The sequence below is a fragment of the Heterodontus francisci genome, chromosome 15, assembly GCF_036365525.1.
Source record: "Heterodontus francisci isolate sHetFra1 chromosome 15, sHetFra1.hap1, whole genome shotgun sequence".
Taxonomy (NCBI): domain Eukaryota; kingdom Metazoa; phylum Chordata; class Chondrichthyes; order Heterodontiformes; family Heterodontidae; genus Heterodontus; species Heterodontus francisci.
This window is the reverse complement of record NC_090385.1, coordinates 16,039,200-16,051,972: the sequence shown is the minus strand read 5'-3', so window position 1 is coordinate 16,051,972 and position 12,773 is coordinate 16,039,200. Positions and strand designations below refer to the sequence as shown.

The 12,773-nt window shown below is 42.9% G+C and overlaps 1 protein-coding gene across 1 annotated transcript in view; it reads left to right on the top strand.

The window, feature by feature from the left end:
• npas2 (neuronal PAS domain protein 2) overlaps positions 1-12,773 on the top strand; it is a 192,827-nt gene that overhangs the window by 160,632 nt on the left and 19,422 nt on the right. The window contains exons 16-18 of the mRNA XM_068047915.1: positions 2,379-2,537; positions 4,226-4,462; positions 7,778-7,974. Of these exons, the coding sequence (XP_067904016.1) occupies positions 2,379-2,537; positions 4,226-4,462; positions 7,778-7,974 (593 nt within the window). The remainder of the gene's footprint in view (positions 1-2,378; positions 2,538-4,225; positions 4,463-7,777; positions 7,975-12,773) is intronic.

Sequence of the window (12,773 nt, the reverse complement as noted above, 5' to 3'; positions counted from 1 at the left end):
TGAGGACTTTCCGTACTTTGGTCTTCGCTCTTAGACGGGCAAGGTTGAACAACCTGCCACCTGATCTTGTGTGGAGGAAAATTCCTTCTTCTGAAGACTTGAACGCATGTGAGAGCAGCAGGGAGAAGGTGATCCCAAACAGTGTAGGTGCAAGAACACAGCCTTGTTTCACGCCACTCAGGATAGGAAAGGGGTCTGATGAGGCGCCGCTTTGCTGAATTGTGCCTTTCATATTGTCATGGAATGAGGTGATGATACTTAGTAGCTTTGGTGGACATCCGATCTTTGCTAGTAGTCTGAAGAGACCGTGTTTGCTGACGAGGTCAAAGGCTTTGGTGAGATCAATGAAAGCAATGCAGAGGGGCATCTGTTGTTCACAGCATTTCTCCTGTAGCTGGCGAAGGGAGAACAGCATGTCAGCGGTGGACCTCTCTGCTCAAAAGCCACACTGTGCCTCAGGATAGACACACTCAGCCAGCTTCTGGAACCTGTTTAAAGCGACTCGAGCGAAGACTTTCCCCATTATGCTGAGCAGGGAGATTCCACGGTAGCTGTTGCAGTCACCGCGGTCACCCTTGTTCTTATAGAGGGTGATGATATTGGCATCGCGCATGTCCTGTGGTACTGCTCCCTCGTCCCAGCACAGGCAACGCAGTTTGTACAGCGCTGAAAGTATCGCAGGCTTGGCACTCTTGATTATTTCAGGGGTAATGCCATCCTTCCCAGGGGCTTTTCCGCTGGCGAGAGAATCAATGGCATCACCAAGTTCCGATTTTGTTGGCTGTATGTCCAGCTCATCCATGACTGGCAAAGACTGGGCTGCATTGAGGGCGGTGTCAGTGACAACATTCTCCCTGGAGTACAGTTCTAGGTAGTGCTCAACCCAGCGGTCCATTTGCTTGCGTTGGTCAGTGATTGTGTCCACTGATTTAGATTTGAGGGGGGCGATCTTCTTGATGGTTGGCCCAAAAGCTCTCTTAATGCCAAAATACATTCCTTTGATGTTTCTAGTGTCAGAAGCCAGCTGGATATGACTGCATAGGTGTTGCCAGTAGTCATTTCCCCCAACCCCCTGCTCCCCCCTCCCAGCTCACCCCCCTCGCACCCCCTTCCCCTCTCCCCCTCACATCCCCTTCCCAGCTCCCCCCTCGCACCATCTTCCCCTCGCACCCCCTTCCCCTGCACCCCCTCCCCTACCCCCCTGCAGCCCACTTCCCAGCTCCTCCTCACATCCCCTTCCCTCCAGAACCCCCTTCCCCCACCTGCTCCCACCAGCATCCACCTACCCCTGAGCAGGGGCCCTAACAACCCCACTGCCTTGTGGGCATCTCGGGAGAGACCAAGGCTAAGGGGGTAAACCCTAACATAAAATCTGAAGCGGAGCCCCGAAGGCGGTCAGGTGTCACCTTTGGCATGTTTCCGGCAGTTCTTGCAGCCATACCGGTGCCAAACGTCGTGCTCTGCACTCCTTTGGACCCCACCAGGAAGGCCGAGAGGGGGGGTTTTGAGTATAATTTTAGGATCACAATATTTCTATAACTCTTAAATACTGAACTTTATTAGAGATTCTCTTTCCCAGACTCTAATCTGTGCACACTGCATCATTGGTGCTGACTGGTGTTTGACAATTGGTTGTATCTGACTCGACATGTTTAACTAACTGCCATCGGCTAGAGTCATAGAGTGATTTATGGCACATAAGGAGGTCGTTCGGCCCATCAAGTCCATGCTGGCTATCTGCAGAGCTATTCAGTCAGTCCCACTCCATTGTTCGATTCCCCATAGCCCCCTGCCAGTCTATTTCTTTCAAGTGACCATCCAATTTCCTTTTGAAATCATTGATCATCTCCGCTTCCACCACCCTCGTGGGCAGCGAGTTCCAGGTCATTACCACCCACTGTGTAAAAAGATCTTCCTCCCATTCCCCTGCATCTCTTACCCAAAACTTTCAATCTGTGTCCCGTAGTCCTTGAACCAGTTAATGGGAATGGTTTTTCTTTGTCCAACTTATCTAAGCCTGTCACAATCTTGTACATTTCTATTAAATCTCCCCTCAATCTCTTTTGTTCTAAGGAGAACAACCCCAGTTTTTCCAACCTAACCTTGTAGTTAAAATCCCCCATCCCTGGAATCATTCTGGTAAATCTCCTCTGCACCCTCTCAAGGACCCTCACATCCTTCCTAAAGTCTGGTGACCAGAACTGAACGCAATACTCCAGTTGGGGCCTAACCAGAGCTAGTTCTATTATACAGCTTTCCAAGCATTTGCAAGCAATTTAGATATTGAGCACAGTGAGTCTATTGTTTTCTGAATTGTGATTAATGACCAGAGTTTCTGTTGGATATCTGTTTCGCTGATGCCTGTGTTTCTACTGCAGCCCATGTACCAGTGTCCTGCACAGCTGGGAGTAATGCACCAACTAAAGGAACAGCTGGAGGAGAGGACCCGCATCCTGCAGGCAAACATAAAGACACAACAGGAGGAGCTCCATCATATTAAGGAACAGCTTCAGCTCGTGCATAATTCCAATCTCCAGGTATGATTCTGATGGATATTTATGTGTATCGTTTGCATGTCAATTTGCCCTTCTGTCTCTGTGGACATGGTTTGGATCTCACAATTGGTTGCTATCATCAATTTTGTAGTACTGTTGAACTCAAAGCACCCTTTTGTCGGGTGGGAAAAGCCCCCTGTGCCAATATTTCCTTGTCCTCTGAGATGACATTTCATCATCCATTACAGATAAAGTTAGCAAAACCCATCCATTAAACCCAACACTTCCTCACGCCCTGAGATCTTCAGGTTCACCTGAGCTCAGATTGACAAGCAAGTGCGCCTTCAATGTTTATTAAAATAGCTTCCAGTTTCACACAGATTTTCTTTTAAATTATTACAGTCTACTTTTTTTTATTGACTAATGAAAAGTTTAATGAAAAGCATGTTGATGATGGTGCACGCGATTCCATTCCTGCAAGACCAGGTATCTGAACCTCTGTCAGCTCTTTGCCCATGCTTCAGGTGGGTGCAAGCAACTGCATGAGATGATGTGGAAAGACTAGTCATCCAATTTACTCTTTGGCCTCTGATGTGTGTTTCCTCTGACGCACAGTAGAATCCAGAAATTAAATTAAATGACAAATCGTGTTTAGATCGGATGCTCACTATCTGAGGAAGAATGGGGCAGAATCCACAGTCTCCAGTGTTGTAATTTAGTGTACCAACAAACTCCAAGCTCGCCACTGACTTCAAAGAAAGCAGCCCACAAAGATCTAGCCATTTATGTGGTGGGTATATCCCCTTTGTTGATGGCAATTTAAATCTGGTGCCAAGTCAGGAGATCTCCAGGTGTACAGCATCAGTGATGTCAGCAAGCAGGTAAGCAGCCAATCACATTGAAGCATTCACACAGAAGAAACCATGAAGTTAAAAGCACTTATTTATCCTTCACCTTTAATTTAAATTTTCAGATAACTAAATAAATTATGATTGTAATAAGATAGAAGCTAAAATAAATATAGACAAAGTTTTATTTGAAGCAATTTGAAGCATGTGAAATGTTTATATCACGATGGAGAAATTTGACATTCCACAAATATAAAGATAGCTTCCCAGGGCCAATGAAGGTGTTTAGCTGTTATTCTGAAGTTAGGATGCTCATAAAAAACAGTTATGCCTCATTCAAAAAGGTGTAATGTTTTCTTGAGTTTTTACAAGACTAACAGCATAAGAATTGAAGTTCTCATCAATTCAATTGATTTTCCATTGCCTCAACAGTGCACCCTCTGCAGGAGCATAGGCTCACTGACAGAAATGTCTGGATTTTCACGTTATTCTGCATATGTGCAGACTCCAGAAGTTGCTGTCAGTTTCAATGGCGTAATGATGGTGAATGCTGACCGCTTAGCCATCATGACCACTGCAAAATCAGAGTCTTGTTCTTTCAGCTTCTACACCTGGGATTACACGTTGGTTCTGAAATAACTTTGTGGGATGTTAGCATACAAATGCTATGCAGTTATCTGATTTTCACTATTTTAAGAGAGACTTTAATCAGATTATTAAAATACCCCATGACTTCAGGTATCACCAGAGTAGCAGAATTTCAGAAAAATGTAACTTCATGGCCTATTTTTAAGAATTTGGCATCCTTATGTGCTAATTGTGGTACATTCCAGGGAAACAATTTTAGATCATTTTTAATACATTTCATTTATGTGATCGTAGATGCTGCTTCAACAACCCAGTTCGCTTGGATTTAATGCAATGGAGCATCAAGATCAAGCACAGCAACAGCAGCAGCAGCAACAACAGCAGCAGCAGCAGCAACAATCAGGAATTATCATGCAAAGCCCATGCCTGTCCAGCAAAGAAATACAAACTCTTGTAGACTCTGAGTTACGTAGCCAGCAATTGTCTTCACCTCAACAACTCCTCAGGGAACAAAGTGTGAAATCAGTGCCGGTAATGCCTTCCCTACAAATTACAATAGGCAAATATTGGGTGTAACTTCTGAGGGGACCTTAGCACGTGACTATTTAGCCATTCTTCTGGACAATAGATTTCTGAACAATACTATAATTAGTTGATCCCCTGTGGCATTGAATATGGACTCAAGACCAAGTGTCATCTTCAGCTGAAGCAACGTTAGAGGGAGGGGGAAAATTGGACCAGGGCATGCAGACAGAATTCATTACCCTTTTTTTTACATTTATATATTCTGCTGTTATTTTTACATATTTTATTATAGGTACCTCATTTAGAATAGAAACTGACAATGTAAACAACAACAGCAACTTGCATTTATTTAGCTCCTTTAAAGTAGTAGAACGTCCCAAGGCGCTTCACTGGAGCATTGTCAATGTTTGGCACCAAGCCAAATAAGGCTATATCATAGAAAAACAGAATGGTCACAGACCTGAAATTTTAACTCTGTTTTTTCTCTCCACAGATGCTGTCAGACCTGCTGAATATTTCCAGCAATTTCTGTTTTTATTTCAGAGACTTGTAGGGCTCGAGGAGATTACAGAGTTAGGAAGGAGTGAGGCCAGTGTAGGTCAGCAAGCACAGGGGTGATAGGTGAATCAGACTTAGTGTGAGTTAGGACACGGGCAGCAGAGTTTGGATGATCTCAAACCTATGAAGGGTAGAACATGGAACGCCGACTGGGATTTCAGTGGCAAATGAGCTAAAATTATGCCCTCCTTCCAATGATGCTGCTGCAATATCTCCGCTGCCAGGAAACTGTAATTACACCTTCCTCCCAATAGTGATGCTGCAACACCTCTACTGGCAGGACAGTGTAATTGCAGTGTGACAAGTTTACATAGGTAACTTCCATTGTAAATGTGGACATAGGAATTAAGCACTTTGGGACGTCCTGAGATCATGAAAGGCACTATACAAAAGCAAGTCCTTTTTTACTTTTCCTTCTTTTATGATGAAAAAAGTTGACAGGGAGTTTGTATAGATGCAAGACTTTGAGATATGATATAGCTTGTTTCAAACCAAAGTTAATCGGACGTTCTACTTTCAGAAGAAAATGTTTTCTATTGACTTCAGACTGAGCTTGGCTTGGTTTATATTATTACAGTGTTGTAGAACAGAAGTCAGTTAAATATAGTCAAAATTATTCATTTATTGGTACCTGCCAGAGTTGACAGTAAGATATATTTAATACCACCTCCTACACCCAATACTGCCAATATTAACAATATGATAGATGAGAAGTACAATACAGTAATCCAAGCATCTGATTGATTGGTCAAAGCCATTCATTCCTTGTTAAACTTTTTGGATTAAAGAATACATTCTAATTTCTTAGCATTCCCACATAGAAATATAAAATATTTAAATTCTCAGCTCTCAGGAATAACAATGTTCATGTTAAAATATACTAAATACTTTAATTAAGAGCATTGGTCAATAACTGAGCAGGTTATATGCGGGAAAGCTACTCCCTCGTCTGTTACATTAGCCTAGAAATTGGTGTTCATAGTATTAACATATGGTTGCTTAACTCATGAACAAGACACTTCTCTGATATATTAACAGAGGTGTTAAATGATTTATGATGAACAGGTAATAGCTTTATTAAAGTAGCTGACAGAGGAATTTCATATAAATGAATTAAATATTTACACACTGTCAATTTCTGATTTTTTTTCAAGGAAAGGAGTTTGGGATTGGGCTGTGTTTAATTGTTGTGGCTTGAAACAAAGTGAACTGGAACAGGTTTAACAAGGGAAGATCCACTGAAGATATGTAATGAAACTAGATGGGTCACTTTGTGAATTGTCACAGCTCACCGTCTGATTCACATTGATACAGTAATTGTCTCCTCCTGGGCCCATCTGTCAGGTTTGCCCCCAACCATCTTGAGAAGATACAAAATAGGCAATTTAATTATATTTATCTGGCTTCATCTCATTCAACGTTTTCTTTGGAGTGACGCACATAGAGGCACATGCAAAAGATATCATCCACTTCCTAACATGGGGCCCTATATAAAATATTGTGGAGTGTGGGCACACCCCTGAACTTAAGACACTCAGACCACTTACAGGTGTAAGCAGCACTGTTGTATTCAATAGAATATCCAGTGCAGGTCCTGAACTTGTAATAGTCATGAACAGTAATTTCTAGGCTATTGTTCAATTTCTTTAGCTTGATGTCCATCATTCCAGCACAAAATTGACTGCCGAATCCTTTGTCACACTTCACGAGAAGGTAGAAGAGATGCATATGTAGAGGAAGTCACATTGGCTCTAAAATTGGCAGTTCACATTGGCAGTTCTGATGAAAGGTCACTAACCTGAAATGTTAACTCTCCTTCTCTCTCCACTGATGCTGCCAGATCTGCTGAGTTTTTCGAGCACTTTCTGTTTTTTATTTCACATTGGCTCTATCTACACAGATGCCAATCTTCCTTCCATTTGGTTCACTGTTTAATCTCCATTAAACATCAGACCCAAGGAATAAACTAAGTTTATCAACTCTTATTTCAGGGGCTAGCTGAAGAGGCTGAGATTGAAATAAGGCCTCAATCAGTTTCCATAAATCAAAAATATTGTAATTAAAGTTTTTTTTCACTGGTTAAATGTATTTCATTAGGTTATAGAATAACAGACTTCTACAGCTCATTGAAGCAATGTGTCTGCCCCAGTTTTGAGTCATACTTCCTTCATATTTTCTTGTTCTTTTTAACATTTTCCTTTACAAATATTTGTCCATTTCTCTTTTGAAAATTATTGTTAAGTTTGCTTCCTGCCCCTTTTCTGGTAACATATTCTTAATAAACCTCCACATCAAAAACAAAATCTCCTAATCTCTCACTTCAATCTTTTGAGGATGTTTTTAAATTTATAATGTCAATTAAGGGGAACAGATAGGGTAGACAGAGAAAAGCTATTTCTGCTGGTTGGGGAGTCTAGGGGTGAGAGGAATAGATTAAAAATTAGAACCAGACCTTTCAGGAGCGAAATTAGGAAACACTCCTTCGTGCAAAGGTTGGTAGAGGTTTGGTACACTCGGCTGTAAACTGCAATTGATGCGAGACTGAGATTGATAGATTTTTGTTAATCAAAGGTATGAAGGGATATGGGGCAAAGGTGGCTAAATGGAATTAGGTCACAGATCAGCAATGAATGACAAAACAGGCTTGAGGGGCTAAATGGCCACTGCTGTTCCAATGTTTATAGCCTTTAAATTTGTTAAGATTCAGCCATAACAATTGGAAACGTATTGAGTAAGGGTTAACTGATTGTTTACTTTCTGCAGGTTCAACAGCAGTTCATGAAAGGTCAACTTCAACAAGCCAGCTTGCAAATCCAATCACATAACAGTCTGGTCACACCACTCTTTAGTAACCACATGATGATTTCCCAGGCTCCAACAGTGCCCTTCCCAATTCCACTGCCCTCTGATGTTGGTCAGAGCCACTCAGCTGCAGAATATGGCCACGACCGCCAACTAAGGTACAATTATTGTAGCAAACCAAGGAAAGACCAGGTAATGTGAGTCACACTGGGCAGCAAAACTGTAAAATGCAGCAACAAAAACAAAGTGCTGGAATAAAAGCAAAATACTGCGGATGCTGAAAATCTGAACTAAAAGCAGTTAAGTGCTGGAAATACTCAGCAGGTCTGGCAGCATCTGTGCAGAGAGAAGCAGAGTTAACATTTCAGGTCAGTGACCCTTCATCAGAACTGGCAAAGGTTAGAAATGTAATAGGCTTTGAGCAAATGAAAGGGGGGAAAGAAGAGCTAAAGGGAAGGTGTGTGATAGGGTGGAGGGCAGGAGAGATTAAATGACAGAGATGTCACAGAACAAAAAGCAAAGGAAGTGCTAATAGTCGTAGTAAAAGACACAGCATTAGTCCAGAGAGGGTGTTAATGGCAGAATAATGAACAGCTCTGTCTGAAAGCAAAAACATGAAAAACAAGTTTAAGACAGGAACATGGTTAAAAAGTAAAATAAAAATTTTTTAAAATGGCAGTCATGTTCTGAAATTATTGAACTTAATGTTGAGTTGCACAGCTGCGCGGGGGGGTGGGGGCGCACAAAGAATACTGGAAGAGCAAATGCGATAGGAAATTTGATAATCCGGGGAACAGACAGGCTTTTCTGTGGCCGCAGACGTGAATTCGGGATGGTGTGTTACCTCCCTTGTACCAGGGTCAAGGATGTCACTGAACGGGTGCAGAGCACTCTGAGGGGGCGGGTGAACAGCCAGCAGTCGTGGTCCACATTAGTACCAATGACAGAGATAGGAAGAGGGATGTGGTCCTGCAGAAAGAGTTTAGTGAGCTAGGTAAGAAATTAGCAAGCAGGACCTGAAAATTAGTAATCTCCAGAATACTCCCAGTACCATGCGCAAGTGAGTGTTGAAATAGGAGGATAGTACAGATAGAAACATAGAAAAAATAGGAGCAGGAGTAGGCCATTCGGCCCTTCGAGCCTGCTCCGCCATTCATTACGATCATGACTGATCATCCAAACTCAGTAACCTGTTCCCGCTTTCTCCCCGTATCCCTTGATCCCATTAGCCCTAAGAACTATATCTAACTCTTTCTTGAAGATTTTAATGATTTGGCCTTAACTGCTTTCCGTGGTAGAGAATTCCACAGGTTCAACACTCTCTGGGTGAAGAAATCTCTCCTCATCTCAGTCCTAAATGGCTTACTCCTTATCCTTAGACTGTGACCCCTGGTCCTGGACTCCCCCGCCATCGGGAACATCCTTCCTGCATCTAGTCTGTCCAGTTCTTTTGTAGGTTTCTGAGATTCCCCTCTCATTCTTCTAAACTCTAGCGAATACAAGCCTAATCGACCCAATCTCTCTTCATACGTCAGTCCTGCCATCCCAGGACTCAGTCTGGTGAACCTTCACTGCACTCCCTCCATAGCAAGAGCATCCTTCCTCAGATAAGGAGACCAAAACTGCATACAATACTCCAGATGTGGTCTCACCAAGGCCTTGTATAATTGCAGCAAGACATCCTTGCTCCTGTACTCGAATCCACTCACTATGAAGGCCAACATACCATTTGCCTTCTTAACTTCCTGCTGCACCTGCATGCTTACTTTTAGCAACTGGTGCAGAAGGACACCCAAGACCAAGGTGCACAGAATACTGCCAGAGATAGCTAGCACTAGAGTAGAAAATAGTAAGTCATTATGTGGGGTCAGAGTAAGGGAGAAAGTAATAAAGTCTAAATCTGGGTTAATATGCATGTATGTGAATGCACAGAGCGTTGTTAATAAGATTGGTCAGTTAAAGGCATAGATTGACATGTGGAAATCTGATGTTGTGGCTATAACAGAGACCTGGCTAATAGAAGGGCAGGACTGCGTATTAAATATTCCTGGATACTAGGTGTTCAGGAAAGATAGGAAAGGGAAAAAAGGGGGAGGGGTGCAGTATTGATGAAGGATGCATTGCAGTGCTGGAGAAAAAGGATGTCACAGAGGGGTCGCAGACAGAATCAGATGGGTTGCACTTGAACCAGAACGGGACCAACATCCTTGCAGGGAGGTTTGCTAGTGCTGTTGGGGGGAGGTTTAAACTAATTTGGCAGGGGGGTGGGATACAGAGTGGAGGTACAGTAGGGGGTGATGCATAACCAAATATAGAAGAGAAATTAAGTCAGTCTGGAAGGCAGAGCAAATATAGACCTGTTAAGGCACAAGTGAATAATGCAAGGCTGGATTGCATCTATTTTAATGCAAGGAGTCATACAAGTAAGGCAGATGAACTAAGGGCGTTGATTAACACATGGGAATATGATATTATTGCTATCACAGAGACATGGTTGAGCGAAGGGCAGGACTGGCAGCTCAGTATTCCAGTGTATAGATGGAGGGGGCTGTAAAAGAGGAGGTGGCATTGCACTATTGATCAAGGAGTCAATTACTGCAGTAAGGAGGGATGATATCTTAGAAGGTTCCTCAAATAAAGCCATATGGGCAGAACCTAATAACAAAACGGGGGGCAATCACTTTGCTGGGAGTGTACAACAGGCCTCCAAACAGTCAGGGAGCGATAGAGGAGCAGATATGTAGGCAAATCTCAGAGAGGTGTAAAAGTAATAGGGTAATAATAGTAAGGGATTTCAACTTTCCCAATATTAACTGGGATATTCTTAGTGCAAAGGGCTTAAAGGGGGCGGAATTCTTAAAGTGCATCCAGGAGAGCTTTTTGAGCCAGCATGTAGGAAGTCCTACAAGAGAAGGGCCAATACTGGACCTAATCTTAGGGAATGAAGCTGGACAAGTGGTAGAAGTGTCAGTGGGGGAGCATCTTGGGGATAGTGACCATAACTCTGTAAGATTTAAGATATTATGGAAAAGGACAAAGAGGGACTGGAAATAAAGGTACTGAATTGGGGGAAGGCCGATTTCAATATGATAAAACAGGATCTGGCCAAAGTGTACTGGGAGCAGTTACTTGTAGGAAAGTCTACATTAGACCAGTGAGAGTCATTCAAAAAGGAAATAGTGAGAGTTCAGGGCCAACATGTTCCTGTAAAGGTGAAGGGTAGGACCAATAAGTCCAGGGAACCCTAGATATCAAAGGATATAGAGGATTGGATAAAGAAAAAAAAGGAGGCTTATGGCAGATTCAGAGGGCTGAAAACAGTGGAGGCCCGAGAGGAGTATAGGGAGTGTAGGGAGGTACTTAAAAAAGTAATTAGGACAGCAAAGAGGGGGTATGAAAAAACACTGGCGGGCAAGATAAAGGAAAATCCCAAGGTGTTTTATAAGTATAAAACGCTAGTTAGGCCACAGCTGGAGTACTGTGTATAGTTCTGGGCACCACACTATAGGAAGGATGTGGTTGCACTGGAGAGGGTGCAGAGGAGATTCACCAGGATGTTGCCTGGGCTGGAGCATTTCAGCTATGAAGAGAGACTGGATAGGCTGGGGTTGTTTTCCTTAGAGCAGAGAAGGCTGATGGGGAACCTGATTGAGGTATACAAAATTATGAGGGGCACAGATAGGGTAGATAGGAAGAAACTTTTTCCCTTAGCGGAGGTGTCAGTAACCAGCGGACATAGATTTAAGGTAAGGGGCAGGGGGTTTAGAGGAGATTTGAGGGAAAAAATTTTCATCCAGAGCGTGGTTGGAATCTGGAACACACTGCCTGAAGGGTTGGTAGAGGCAGGAACCATCACCACATTTAAGAAGTATTTAGATGAGCACTTGAAACGCCATAGCATACAAGGCTACGGGCCAAGTGCTGGAAAATAGGAAAAGACTAGATAGGTCTTTGATGGCCGGCACGGACACGATGGGCCAAAAGTTCTGTTTCTGTGCTGTATAACTCTATGACTGTAATAATTAACTGGGGGAAAGCCAACTTAAATGGCTAAGAATGGATCTGGGACGAATAATTGGAGTCAAAGGTTGGCAGGAAAAACAGGAGCTGAACAATGGGCTACCTTCAAAGAAGAGGTAGTTTGGGCACAGTCAAGGTATGTTCCCTCAAAGGGGAAAGGTAGGGTAAACAAATCCAGAACTCCTTGCATAACCAAAGAGGTAGAGATTAAGATAAAGAAAAAGTCTGCTTATGACAGACGCCAGGTAGAAAACACTATTGAGAACCAGGCTGAACATGGAAGGGCCAGAAGGAAAGTGAAAAAGCAAATAAGAGAAGCAAAGAAAGAGTATGAACAGAGACTGGCAGCTAACATAAAAGGGAACTGCAAAGTTTTCTATCGACATATAAACAGTAAAAGGATGGAAAAAGGAGGAGAGGGGCCGATTAGGGACCAACAAGGGGATTTGCACTTGGAGGCAGAGGGCATAACTGGGATATTAAATGAATACATTGCATTGGTCTTTACCAAGGAAGAAGATGCAACCCAGGCAATGGTGAAAGAACAGGTAATTCAGACACCAGAGGGGTTTAAAATTGTTAAGGAGGTGGTGTTGGATGGGCTGTATGTACTTAAAATGGATAAGGCACCAGGAGTGGATGAGATGCATCCAAGGATACTGAGGGAAGTGAGGGTGGAAATCGTGGAGGCACTAGCCATAATTTCTCAGCCTTAGACTCGGGGGTGGTGCCAGAGGACTGGAGAATTGCCAATGTTACACCCTTGTGCAAAAAAATGTGTAAAGATAAGCTCAGCAATGACAGGTCAGTCAGTTTAACTTCGGTGGTGGGGAAACTTCTAGAAAGATTAATTCTGGACAAAATGAAATTGTCACATGGACAAATGTGGGTTAATTAAAGAAAGCCAGCATGGTTGTCTTAAGGGAAAATCATGTTT